Source organism: Leuresthes tenuis, unplaced genomic scaffold (assembly GCF_036924035.1).
Source record: "Leuresthes tenuis unplaced genomic scaffold, fLeuTen1.0.hap1 SCAF_17, whole genome shotgun sequence".
Lineage (NCBI taxonomy): Eukaryota > Metazoa > Chordata > Actinopteri > Atheriniformes > Atherinopsidae > Leuresthes > Leuresthes tenuis.
The window spans coordinates 31,082,669-31,097,251 of NW_027325371.1; the positions used below are offsets into that span (position 1 = coordinate 31,082,669).

Here is a 14,583-nt window from a genome sequence, read left to right on the forward strand (position 1 = left end):
TTATTCAACGACACTAGTTATCAAAGGGACTTTTAATCTGCCAATAAAAACAGTGCCAGGCAGCGCTACAGCTTACAGAAAGCGTTTCAAATCAATCTGGATAGCGGATAAATTATTAAATATACTAAGATATGAGTTTCACCATCTATCTTTGAGCTTTTTACTCGACTTGAATGTAGGAATGGGGTACTGGTGCTTTACATGCAGGCTTGCGCTGGGATTTATTTAAGAATTTGCACATGTAAATTAGAATAAGGTGAATGTTTGGCTAGTTATTGAACTGATTATATTAAAGTAAACATACATATATATAAAAAGATATGTCACTTATTTGTCAGCCATCTTCTCTGCTATGCATAGTAAGTATTGTACAGGCCTTTAGAGTAACATAATAATTGCATAGTATGTCCAGTGAAATGATGGTGATAGGTGACTTACAAACACCAGCAATAAGGAAACTTTTAAGTTTTGCATGTAACAAAACAACGTAATATGAGGGCGGGATATAGAGGTGACAAAGAGAGAGAGGAAATGTGTGTGTGTGTGTGTGTGCGGGGGGGGGGGTTGTTGCAGGATATATTTACGCTAGAATGACGCTTTTCATGCCCCAAGTAAAGTTCCGGCCAGTGAGATTGCGCCTCGCGTACAGACCCGAAAATCCTCGCTCACAGTACGGAGCTGTAGGTTAGACATTGTTTTTCTCGCTTTCAGTGAGTAAGTTGTGTAGAGGGAAGGAGGTGACAGGAGAGAGAGAGAGAGAGAGAGAGAGAGAGAGAGAGAGAGAGAGAGAGAGAGAGAGAGAGAGAGAGAGAGAGAGAGAGAGAGAGAGAGAGAGAGGGGAAAGAGAGAGGTGTGGAGAGAAGAAGAGAGTGACGAAAATCTCACAATGTCTCTGTTCTTGTTTTCCATTTAGCAAACTACGCGGCGTATTCCAGATTATGTCAGAAAATGTCCATTTCTGGGACTTTGAGCAGCTACTACGTGGACTCCATTATAAATCACGAAAGTGATGAACTCTCAGGCCCGGCTCGCTTTTCTGGCGTCCAGTATTCCGGTTCCAATTCCGCTGCGGCCGTGGACAGAAGGCAGCCTGTAGCCGTTGCGCACGCGGAACATTCTCATTCCGAGTCGTATCCATCCTGCAGTTTCCAGCCCAAGTCTCCGGTCTTTTCATCGTCCTGGAGCCCTTTCAGTCCGCACCACGGAGCCAGTGGCCTTCCTGTTGTCTACCACCCTTACATCCCTGCCCAGCATTTGCCCTCCACAGATACAAGGTACATACGCTCATGGCTGAACTGCGCTCCTCGCGACTCCGAATCTGTCCCGGGCCAGAGCCAAACAGGGCAGGTCAAACTGGAGCCCCAGCTCGGAAATCAAGACGGGGAAATCCCAGTCAAAGTCAGTGGCCAGCACCAGCATGAGACCACAACATACATCTTGCAGTCGATTTCCACGGCAGCGCGTGAGCTGAGCCACCATCCGACAGCCATCCCGGGACCAGGGTTTGAAGAAAGTAAGGACGTTTGTGAAGGGAGTGAAGACAAAGACGGACAAGATCAAAGTAAGTTATCAAAACAGGATATAACACGTGGGGAAGGGAGAATGGAGTAGGAGACTGTAACTTCTTTTAATGCTGCCATAAAACAAGAACAAAGAGACTGAGAGCTAAAGTGCCCCACCGCCTGCTCTTTGATTTTACTCTTAGCATCTCCACGACCAACTGTTCTAGTAATGGACTGCTTGGAAAAGTATTTATTAAAATCATAACAACCATATTCTGTGAATTTACCTTCAACTCACCTCTGTGTATATTTTATATCTAATGCGATACACATGCCCTGCGAATGATGGACAAAATAACATGAGCAGCCGATATGAATAAGTACACAACTATAATATATATCTATTCACATTATTTAGTGTTGGCAAAAATTTACGGAAAATTGCATTTCTCAGTATTAAAGTTACATTTTCATTGCAGTCCAATAAATCAAATTGAACGTGACTGACAGTACTGAGCAAAGTTAGATGCATTCCGTAGCAACAGTCAATATAATAGCATGAAACCATCTTATATATTTTGATGCGTAATTCCCGGCCATATTCATTTCCATATCAATTCAAGGAGCGGTAAAAGAGTTGCTCCCAATCAGTTATGAACCAGTAAATGGATAAATAGAGCAGATTTAGTACATTTTCCCATCTTCATCTCCAAATTTATTAGTAGGCTATAATTGTCATTAAAGAGTGTTACCATGAAATCTTTGGGAAATGTGCTGTACCATTCTGTTTGGGGAAGTTGGTTGCATTAGATGGTGTGTAGATATGACTGTAGACGCACAAATAGTGTCACACATATGCGTATATGTGTGGCATTTGGGAAAATCAAAAGCCACTGCTTTTCTCACTGGATTTCATAAAAAATAATGACGGTAAGCGTAAATATATATGTATGTCTGCGGTGGAGACTAACTGCACTGTACTTGCCCAGCTGTCGTTACTTGGACTCGTATTGGATTCTTATCGGAGAGGGAGTCCAAAAATCCATAATGAGTCGTATAAATTCTGCTGCGGCATCTGATAGTAGCTGAACAAAAAAAAAACGAGTTCAACTTTGAGTTTTTTTCACTACTCAAAAGCCAGAGTGTATTCATTGGAGAATTTAATTTTAAATAAAAAAAAAATTCTGAGGCTAATTTTTAGAAAACGAATTATAATTCAAAATGTTAATTCAAATTTATTTTAATTTAATTCAAATGCAGCTGAATAGATATTTACCTTTGAATTAAAATACACACTGCTTCACATTACTGTTATAATAGTTAGATTTTTCTTCATCTGTTGTAGTAATAGCAATAATACTTGACCCGAATTGCTCATCTTGATATAAAACCGCGGTCTCTAAGTCCAATAAATCTCGTGGAGGTATGTGATCTATCAGTCTGCTTTAAATGCATGAGATATATAATTTAACCCCCAGAGTGGCCTTTTCAGTGAGACAATACAATTTACACTACACACATTGATATAAGCACTGTAATCACTGTACTGGCAGTAAATACATACGCATGCATACAAACTTGACCAGGTTTGGGACATTGCATTGACTAACTTAATCTTAACTATTACCAATTCTTGGCTAACCCTGACTTTAACCTAATTCTGTTCACCCCTTAGCCCTAATCCTAACCAGGACCTCAAATACAACCACACAACACTGAATTTGAACCGATTCCTTTTCTCAAAGCACTTGGTTGGAATCAACATCAACATTTCCACCTGCCTAATGAGCAATCAACACTGTATTGTTTTCCAAGAAATTATAAACTGTAAAATGGCACCAAGAATACTTAAAAAAAACATATGTTGTATAAGCAACTGTTTCTACACCAAGGGAGACATTTTGTTAGCACTCCAAGGCTGCTCTGATACAGGTAAAAATGTCTTTTGGCCTTTTGCACTGGTCTCAGAAATATTTGATGCAAAGAGCAAATGCAATAAAAAAAAGTTCTGTTATGTTCACTTGTAAATAAGTGATAAGGCTGCTGGGGGAAATCCCAGGACACACAGACCCGAGACTGTAGTTTAAAAACACTTTTGGAAGTGATCTTTTCACATCCTTCTTATTATCAAGTCACTGTTTACATGACAACTGCTTGGCTAGGTTAAGGCAGAATAATTTCCTGGTAAGGTTTAGGAACTAAAACCACATTATCAGGAACCAAGTATTAACCAAATTTTCTGCTTAGATTAAGTAAAAGATTGTAGCCAGGTTCACGATGCACAAATTCTTCACATTACATCTATCAAATTATGACGTGGAAATGGGTTTCAAAAAATGTTTTAACCTGTTCAGGACAGGGAACTGCATTGAAGAGATATTTTGATGCAATCTGATGGTTTCTGTAGCTAGACAACTTTTTTTTTTGTAAATTGGCATTGTATAAATTTGACTAATTTGTATTTTGATTAATTTAATTTTGTTTGTATTACATTGATTGTATTACATTGATTACATTGATTACTTTATTACATTGATTACTGTTTATTATTGTTTGTATTACAACTGAATTATAAGTGGTTTAACAGGACTATATCTTTGAAGTGCCTTGAGATGACATTGGTTGTGATTTGGCACTATATAAATAAAAATGAACCGAACTATGCTAAACCATGTTTTCCTATCATGTCAAAATTTGACGAGAAATTTTAATTAATTTAGGATGCATAGCTTTTTGATAAAATAACATAACATGGTACCACCAGAGTGAGCAAAAGCCAACATATAGCAAATAAAAACATTTATTCATCCCGTTTGATTTCATGTGGACTTTAAGCCTCAAAATAAAAGATGCACAATTCACCACAACAATTTACATTTAGACCAACAACAAAAACCTGAACAGTATAATTTATTTTGTAGAGAATAACTTCTGACATTTTGACAATTGAAGGCTGCATGGTTGCAGCCTTGTTCTTTGGCAAACGAGTCTTCTTGTTGTCCCAGATTCTGATTTTATCATTCAAGCTTGCTAGATACGCTCAGATATGGATTTAACATTTTATCTTTCAACTTTGGCAAAATTGTTCTAAGAGCTTTGAACTTATGAACTGTTAGTCTGCTAAATATCACAAAATGTGAGCATTATTTGATACCCTAGTGGTTTTCAAAATTAACTTGATATTTTTTACAAACTAGTTTGTTAGTTTCCATGAAATGCTCATGCTAAATAAGATAGAGTCCCATATTATTTTGCATTCAGGGAAGCATTCCTAACAGAATACTATTTTTTTAAACAACATCACTGTAATACTGTCCACATCCAAATTTTGATCAAGTGAAGACCAGTTTCAAAGACAAGAAATTTGAAAAGTAAGAGGTTTCAAGAGGTCTAGGTAGTTTGTTAGATATACTAAGCTGTCAGTCTGGGCTCCAAGCTTACGTTTGTCCCTGACTCCAACTTTTCAGTGAGAAAATAACCGAAATAACATTAAGTACTTTCATAATATATGTGAACAGCAGGGCAGATTCAAGCTGAGTTTCCTGACACATTCAGTCATATCACTGCCCTGTGAATAACATCACTGTAATCTTACCTTTTAAAACATTCAGTAAAGACACCAGCCAGCAACAGATTACTCTTTGTGTTATGGGTGCTGAGCGGCCATCCAGAATAAACCACAAGATCCCTTCAGTCTCTGTGCTGCTAGAGGGTAGAGGGAGAAAGTTATTACCCCCGAAGTTTATTAAGTTATATTATCGGATGAACAACTCTTTTAATTGGCAAGTTACTGTTGGTGGATGGGAGAGATAGGGTGTAAGGGTTTGTGTAGATAGGGGTATTGGAATGGGGTGAGGGGTAGATAAAATACAATTGGGAAATGTAATAACGTGCCTTTGGGATGTATGTGAGGTCAATTTCTGGAACTATTACTGTGAAATTGCAAAGAGAGGGTGAGAAGAGAAAAAGAGGAGGCACATAATACTAGTTTTGCTGCCATTTTCATCCAAATGTACATCCAAACTTGACATTGGTTCAGCCACTACTATACCTGGAAACAGAATAGAGAAAAAATAGCTCATATAAGCTACAAGGCTGTATTCTCCTCTTTCTGGCAGCATCCATTCTTTTCCCCCACTCCTTCGGGAAAGAGTCTATTACACTGACCAGCACCTCAAGACACCAATCTCTGCCACCTCCTCTGCCTGTTTGTCATTTTGATTGACACATAGTTGTGGAGTATCTCAGAGGGTAATGAATGGTCCTTGAGGCGATTGTACACCAAAGGAATGCAAAGCACCGATTTTACAGTGTCAAAACTGCACAATCCCCTGTCTCACCTCTACCAATAAACAAACACGCATTTACCTCTTTTCCAGACATTATATTTTGCTGTGAAACGTAATCAATCCTCTATGCTGAAAGAAATTGATTTCAAAGGATACTAAGGACATCTTATGATTATGGTTGCTAACTACAGCTCGTCTAGTGGGAAGAAAAGGGGAGAAGTATGGTAAGGTCTATCAATTTTCATGGCCTCTCACTCTCATTGTAAAATCTTTTACATCCATACCAATACTTGCTTTATATGTATTCAAGTTCTCATATTGTGTAACCAAAAACAGTCATGGTCCTTAGTCAGTAATGCTAATTTGTATTGTTTGTTGCAAAGGAAGACCACGTGTGGATAGGTAAGGCATTTATTAGTAATCTCTGCACACTCATATTACTCATTCAAAACAGTAATCTTTTTTGACCATTCGAAACAATATAGTACCTTGCTAAATTATTCACTCCTGTTTCCTATTTTTTTGTGTTACAACCTGTAATTCAAATGGATTGGGGGGGGTTAATGTAAAAAATATTTAAAAAATTAGTACGAAGTGGTGAAGGGAAAAAGTTGTGCATGCATATGTATTCACCTCCTTTTCTATCATGTTCCTAAATAAGTCCTAGTGATACTAATTACCTTCAAAAGTCAGAAAATTAGCTCAGTAAGGTCCATCTGTGTGCAGTTCAAGTGTCACATGATCTTATTACATATACTTCTGTTTTTGAAAGATCCCAGAATCTGCAACACAGCTAATCAAGAGGCACCACCAACAGCGCAACACTGTAAAGACCAGGAAGCTCTCCAAACATGACAGGGACAATGATGTGGAGAAGTACAAATCAGGGTTACTTTGTGAAAAAAAATATTGGAAACTTTGACAATCCTGCGGAGCAACAAATAAATCTATCCTCACAAAATAGAGAGATTATGCCACCACAACAAACCTGCTTAAAGAGAGAACAGTGCACTGACACTCACAGATTGGGGTAATAAAGGCAATAAAGAAACCAAAGGTTTCCCAAAGAAGCTGGAAAGTTCCACAGCAGGGACTGATGTATATGTCCATAGGACCAGTATAAGATGTGCGCTCCACAAAGTTTGGCTTTACAAAAGAGTGGTGAGAAAAAGCCATTGTTCCAATTAGGGCTCTTCTTGGCCATCAAAGAAAATGCTATGTCTGGCACAAATCACCTTATCACTCTTATCTCATTATCCCAAGAACACCATTCCCACAGTGAAACATGATAGCTATTGCAGCATATTGGGGGGATGTTTTTCATCAACAGGGACTAGGAAACTGGGCAAGATTGAGGGAATGATAGATGATGCTAAATACAGGGAAATTCTTGAAAAACCTCCACGGTTATGAGACTGGGACACAGGTTCACCTTCCAGCAGGACAATGATCCTAAGCAATCTGCTGAAACAGCTCTCAAGAGGTATGAATGTGTCAGAATAGCCTTGAGAAAGCCAAAACCTCAATCAAATTGAGAATCTGTGGCATGACTTATAGATTTATGTACAGCAGCATAATGCATCCAACATGAAGGAACTGGAGCAGTTCCTGGGGAGCAGAACTGTGGTTAAGAGAATTTTCAAAAATAAAAAAAGGATAATTGCGCATGCATATCTATTCATATACATGAATTGAAGAAACAAGTAACTGTAAAGTCTTCTCTTTTGCAGTTCAGATGAGCTTACATTACATACATAACCTTATTTGTGCTGTTTCCTTACTTAATTGGGACTTGACATATTCGCAGTTCCTTTTCAACTTATGAAGCAACAAAAACAAATGTTTACTAGCCTACTTTATGTGGAAGTTCCCTTGTCAGGGTGACTTGAGAAAGCTGTTGTGAACAGATAGATATCATGCTATGATAAAGAGTTGAAGTGATAAAACACATGTCCAAGCAGGACGAATCAAAAGGGACCCTTGTTGTATTTATTCAGTACCCTTCACACTTCCCTTTTTGAGGAAACATGGAAAATACTGAAACACTTAAATTTAGGCTGTAACTCCCTACATGAAAAGATGACATGGGAGTATTTTTTTGGGGTACAATCTTATCCAAGTATTGGTTACACTTCGTTGATTATACTGACTGGAGTCTGTTCCAAGCGTGAAATGATTAGCATAGTTTTAAATGTTTAATTATTCAAATATATGGAAACGCAACAAAGCCAGCTCTGGGCTTTTTTTATGTGTTGCATGGCTAGTTGCAAATATCTGCGAGTGAAAACATTTGTGTTGATGTCAAAACTAGGAAAAGGGCTTCCTTTCGGGTGTTTTTCTAATTGTCCTTTTATTCCACCCAAGCACTGCTCTCCATTAATCAGATTGCAACTGAACATGTCAGTCATATCTGATTAAACACCTTGCTGCCCTAGATATTGATTGACTGCCTGAATTGTGGTCATGGACTGTCCTTTAGGAACACCAAAGGTGCATGTATTAGATCATTCAAAAGTTATGTTGGTACCAGATCACTTAAGGCCAATGTTCAATGATTGATTTATAGTTGTATGATCAGCTACTTCCCCCAATTCATCAAGATACTTGAACATTTGGGTGAAGAAAGGGGCGGAGCTGTCACCTGCTTATCACCTGGTGGTGTGTTAGATCTAATGTCAGGGGAGACTGCCGGACAGACCTGGAAAGTCCAAAATGAGTGTTAAATGGGAACATCTGGTGAAGGTCTCTGTCTGTGACTTCTTCAATGAACAACAGGAGAAATTGCGTGCACACATATGTGTGCATCGGCACAGTTAACGACCAGGGGAGGTTGTGGAGATGCAATCTAAGTAAGCCATTTTCAGGGCCTCTATTGTGGATGCGGATTACAGTACTTTTGGCCATCTTTGGCTGTTGGGGTCGTAATCAGAGGACCTTCTGGTGTGCGCTGGTAGTAAGGGAAGCCATCAAGCTGAAGAAGAAGACCATTAAGGCCTTGTACTCCTGAGGTCAACTGAAATAGTGGAAAAGGTACAGCATGGCTAAAGGGCTGTAGCATTGATGGTTGCAAAAGACTTGCAAGACTTGAGCTTGGGAATTCGAGAAGAGTCACTCATTACCTTTGCATTGGTTTCTGAAGCTGTTAAAAAGCTGCAGGGAGGTAGGATGCTAAGAATGGATGGGATTTTTCCCCAAGGTGCTAAAGGCTCTGGGTGTTATTTGGTTGTCTTGACCATTCAGTCTACATGTTATTTGTAGGCATATAACCATGTTCCACAATGGATTCCGTGAAGGGTACAGCATGAGTGTGGGATATCTGACTCAGTGCTGCAGACTATAAGGTCCCCGTATCACCAAAGCAAGAGTTGTGTGTGCATCCTTGGCACGAAGTCGAGCTTGTTTAAGGTGTGTGTTGGACTCCGTGAGGCCTTATCACACGATAAGGATAATAACAGAACAAATGAGATTGCAGATTCAAAAGGCTAAAATGGGTTTCCTTCAGACTGTGGCTGGGCTCATATCAGATAAAAAATGAGAAGCGTGAGCATCTAGAAGAGCATTGAAAGGAGTCATCTGAGGTGGTTCAGGCAGATGCCTCCTAATCATACGATTAAGATGCTTCCAGGTCGCCTCCCTTTAAAGGTTTTTCAGACAAGTTCAATTGGTAGCAGACCCAAAACATGCTGGATGGAACGTTTAAACTCTCTGGACTGGGAATGTCTCTTGATCCCCCAGGAGGGGCTGGAGAATATGGCTTAAGAGACGGATGTCTAAGTTTCCCTCCCAGACCTGTTGTATCAGTGACCTGATCTCAAGAAAAAGGACCGATAGAGTAGAATAGAAATAGAATAGATAAATACTTTAAAATACTTTTAATTCAATTAATTCAAATTAGTCGAGTAGCTCAAAAGATTATAAATATTTACAATGATTGCATACTAGACAACAACAATAATAATAATCAATGACAAAACAAATAAATTTGAGAAGAACATGTCAGCAGTCACTATCAAAAAGCCTTATGGCTGTGGGGACAAAGGACCTCCTGAACCTCTCAGTCCTGCAGCGCAGTGAGATGAGCCTCTCACTGCAGCTGCTCCTCTGACCTGCCAGGATGCTGTGGAGAGGATGTTTATTATTCTCCAACACAGAATACAGTTTCCTCCTCATCCGTTGCTCCACCACAGCACTTAGAGGATCTAGTCTTCTGCCTACAACAGAACTGGCCTTTTTTACCAGTTTGTTCAGGTGCCTACAGTTTTTGTCCGTAGTGCAACTTCCCCAGCAGACAACAGCATAGAACAGTGCACTCTCAATGATAGTGTGAGAAAACATACATATGTTATCACGACAGACATAGAAGGACCCGAGTCATCTCAGGAAGAAGAGACGGCTCTGGCCCCTCCTGTACACTGCTTCTATGATGGCAGACCACTCCAGTTTATTATCCAGCACCACCCCCAGGTATTTGCAGGTCTGAACAGACTCTATCTCCCCTCCATCAATGCAGACTAACTGGTATGGAGTTTTAGATCTCCTGAAGTCTACCACCAGCTCTTTGGTTTTGATAGTGTTCAGGAGCAAAAAGCTATTTTTGGTCCAGTCATAGAAGGACTCCACAAGGTCCCTGTACGCCTTCTCCTGTCCACCGCGCACACATGCCACAACAGCCGTATCATCAGAATATTTCTGTATGTGGCAGGACTCTGAGTTGTACCTGAAGTCTGATACGTACAGGGTGAAAAGAAAAGGAGCCAAAACGGTACCCTGCGGTGCCCCAGTACTGCAATCTAGTGTTCCAGAAACACATCTCCCCATCCTCACATACTGTGGTCTGGCAGTCAAATAGTCTATAATCCACAATGTCAGGGAGGGGGCTACACCTGTACCTAGAAGCTTGTCTTTCAGTATGGGAGGCCGTATGGTGTTGAAGGTATTGGAGAAGTCAAAGAACAGGATTCTCACATATGAACCAGGCACATCCAGACAAGCATATGCCCGATGCAGCATGTACAGAATCGCGTCTTCCATGTGTTTCTGGTTGGCAAACTGGAGGGGGTCAAGATCCTCAGCAACCTGCCATCTCATGCAACGAACAAGGAGTCTCTCCAAGGTCTTCATGATATGAGATGTCAAAGCCACCGGTCTGTAGTCATTCAGCTCCACAATGTATGAGACAAGAAGTTTTTCACAGCACTGGGACTTTTTCCATCTGAAGGATCATATTGAAGAGCCTATGAACTGAGCCTAATGACTACTAGTTGACCAGCACAGTCCCTCAGAAGCCTTGGACAGACTCCATCTGGGCCTGCAGCCCTCCCTGACTGAAGTCTCCTGAGCTTAACTCCAAAGAGGTTGTAACGGAGGGATGATGACAGGAATGATGTCACTGCAAATTTTAGAGATGGGGGTGCAGCTGGACAGAGGAGGGTAAGTGGTGGGAGTTGCTGCAGAGGTGGAGGTGCAGCTGAACTGAGGAGGCCAGGTGGTGGGAGCAGCCACAGATGTGAAGGTGCAGCTGGGCTCAGGAGGCCTGGATAGCTCCTGTTGTACATTCCTACGCCTTTCTCCATCCGCATTCTGGAACACCATCTTTTTCTGGTTCAGGGTGTCTTTGATGTCACTGCTGATCCATGGTTTATTATTAGGATAGAACCTTACAGTCCTCACTGGAATCACAGTGTCTCTACAGAAGTTAATGTAGCCTGTGATGGTGCTGACCCTCCTGTCCATGTCAGTGTCCATTTCTTCTTCCTCCAGCAGTACAGCCCAGTCTGTGACATCAAAGCAGTCTCTCAATGCATCACTAGCCTCTGGTGACCACTTCCTGAAAGATCTGGTAGTAACAGGAAGTCTTTGTACACACAAAGACTTAGTACACAAGGTCTGTATGTGGGTTGTAGATAGACCACACTGTGATCAGATCTACTGCCTTGTAGCATAAAATAGATTTAATATCTTTTCTCCACGTGTCTTACAGTCCACATACTGTACAAAGCCAGTCAGGCAGGAGGATAAAGAAATCCTCTGTGATGGCAGTGAATGCCTCCGGATGCTGGGTCTGTATTCTAGCAACGGCGTCATGGATGACGTCACACGCCGTTGTCGGTGCTGCCCTCAATGGAATGTAAGCTACGATGACGACTGTATATGGGAACTCTCTGGGCGCATAGAACGCACGGAAACCAACTGACAGCAGTTCAATGTCTGGACAACATATCCTCTCCTTAACGGTCACATTGTGGGGGTTAACCCATCTCTGATTAAAAAACAGGATAATACCCCCGCCTTTCCGCTTACCGCTCGTACTCTGGTTATGATCAGCTCATACGGCTGTGAAGCCGGGTATGTCCACACATGAGTCTAGTGTGTTGTCGTTCAGCCAGGACTCAGACAGACAGATCAAACTGCTCTCCTTATTCTGCCATTGGTTTCACACAAGCGCCTCTAGCTCATCACACTTGTTAGGTAGCGAGGTACCTCCACCTCCTGTTGTCCCTCTTTGCCTTTAGTTTTGCTCCAGCTCTGCATCCACGGTACAGTTTTTTTCAGCTCGGTCAGAATTGGATGTTTAATTCCGCTTTCTTCTCTTGTGTACAGTGCTCTAGTACTGGTAGCAGTGCACATTGTCAAAAAAAATAAATGAAAATAAAACAAAATGTAAGTAAAAAGCAGATTGCTAAAAATCACTAAAAAAGTTGATATAAAAACTAAAAATTACATATAATCATATCAGCTACGAACAAAATTGAGAGCTACACAGACTTGTTGTCAATAAGGCCGGCGCATTGCAGCCGATGTAACGACAAAACATGAGATGTTGGAGGGACAAAGCAAATTGCTGTCCATTATGACCTCTGTTGTTGCAACAGCAGAGCAAAGCTAAAGGACCATCACCACAGCTCAGATTGTTCCACATTTTTGTCAGGCTGTCCCCAAGTGGCAGCAAAACACCATTACATGTCAGTCCGAGGCACCACGGAGCACGTGCAGAGAGCTATGTTCTACTTTTTAGTTCCCTGCAAGGGGAAGAAGAAATACCCAAGCTTTAAATCTTCAGCCAAGCCAATATGTCTCAAAACAGGATTCCCAGTTATTTACACTGATCTGAAAGCTTTAAAAATGGCAGTGTCATTGAAAGGTATTTATAAGAGAGGTTAGTTGCCTGGAAAACAAGTTAGACCAAACAAAAAAAGATCATTCATAATTTTCTCTTTGTCAGAAAAATGAATATCTGGAAGCCCTGATTATACTTCTCATGCTGTGATTTCCATTTGAAATTAAAGTAACCACAAAGTTACATAATAAATACATAATTTATATCACTGTTTTCTCTCATTACACTGGAGCTTCAGAAATTTGAAATGAGGTACCATAGAGCTAATTATTAGACAAATCCTTCAGAGTACCCTGTCACTTATAGTTTCTTTGATCTTATAGGCAAAATGTAGCAAAAACAAGTTTTTTTGTAAACAGCATATAATGTATTTTGTTATGATAAAAGTTATTGAGGAACTATTTTTAAAGAAGAGTAAATTCCGTGATGTGGAGATCAAATTACATTTATAAAGGTGTAATGAAATCTTAAAGATTAACTTGATATTCTAATCTCTTTACTGCCAGACATTCAGAGACATATTGGAGCAAGCAGAGGGGGTGAGGTGACGGAGGCAATGTAATTATGTTCACACAAAAAAGAAAACAATAAAAACAATATTATGCCTGTAAAACATTTTCCTTTGGTCTGGGTTAGCAATTCAGCTGTGATGGTCAGGATTAGGATATGGGCTATGGAATGCCAATGGTGACAAAACAAGCTAATGTGTGTGTGTGTAACTTTCTGTAGGCGACATCTATGTGTTTCTTATCACTGAGGGAAATAATCTTTTCCATTTTATAAATCTATTATATTGTCTTAAAATATGATTTAGCTGGAGATCCAGACTACACGTTGTCTTGCTTTAATTAGCAATGAAGTCTTCTATTTGTTCCAAACATTAGTATCTTTTTTGCTTTGAGCTGAAAATGAAGGGCATCTCAGAATAAAAACCTGTTTTAGACACGACTGCTCTTTATTTGCTGTGTTTGGCTTTTTTTTTCTTTCTTTAGCTTAGACTCAAGTTTAGACACAGGTCCACCAATTGCTTTAAGCATAACTGAATTTTTTTTTTTAATCAGATCAGTTTGTTATCACCATTTCATCCGTTGCCTGTATAGACATGTTAACTGATCTGTTCATTTTACATGCGCCAAATTAGAAAGAACTGACCGTTTGTCTTCTGTGAAGTCAAATCTACACACAAATCCATTGTGAGAGAGAAAGAAAGAAAGAAAGAAAGAAAGAAAGAAAGAAAGAAAGAAAGAAAGAAAGAAAGAAAGAAAGAAAGAAAGAAAGAAAGAAAGTTACAGACTACACTTTTATTTGCCTTACCTGTCTTACTTTTCTTTTTTCTTCTCTTTCTTTTTTAACAGATGATCCTTCGGCCAACTGGCTTCATGCCCGGTCTTCCAGAAAAAAGCGGTGCCCATACACAAAATACCAGACCCTAGAACTAGAAAAGGAGTTCTTGTTCAACATGTACCTCACGCGGGACCGGCGGCATGAGGTGGCTCGAGCGCTTAACCTGACAGAGCGGCAGGTTAAAATTTGGTTCCAGAACAGGAGAATGAAAATGAAGAAACAGAGCAAGGACCAGCCTAAGGATTAGAGGAAATTGCGTGCACACATATGTGTGCATCGGCACAGTTAAACACACGTGCACAGTCATACCATGTAGATGATCCATTAGGCC

The 14,583-nt window shown here is 40.2% G+C and overlaps 1 protein-coding gene across 1 annotated transcript; it reads left to right on the top strand.

The window, feature by feature from the left end:
* Positions 1–948: 948 nt before the first annotated feature.
* LOC140273191 (homeobox protein Hox-B9a-like) lies at positions 949–14,499 on the top strand. The gene is made up of 2 exons (XM_072368706.1): positions 949–1,561; positions 14,264–14,499. The coding sequence occupies exons 1-2, from the start codon at positions 949–951 to the stop codon at positions 14,497–14,499; spliced, it is 849 nt and encodes a 282-aa protein (XP_072224807.1).
* Positions 14,500–14,583: the final 84 nt, after the last annotated feature.

What these genes read in the sequence shown, in the direction of transcription:
- LOC140273191 (XM_072368706.1), top strand. Translation starts at nt 949, where the DNA reads ATGTCCATTTCTGGGACTTTGAGCAGCTACTACGTGGACTCCATTATA. An exon ending in CAAAGACGGACAAGATCAAA is followed by an intron (nt 1,562 to 14,263) that starts GTAAGTTATCAA and finishes CTTTTTTAACAG; the next exon opens with ATGATCCTTCGGCCAACTGG.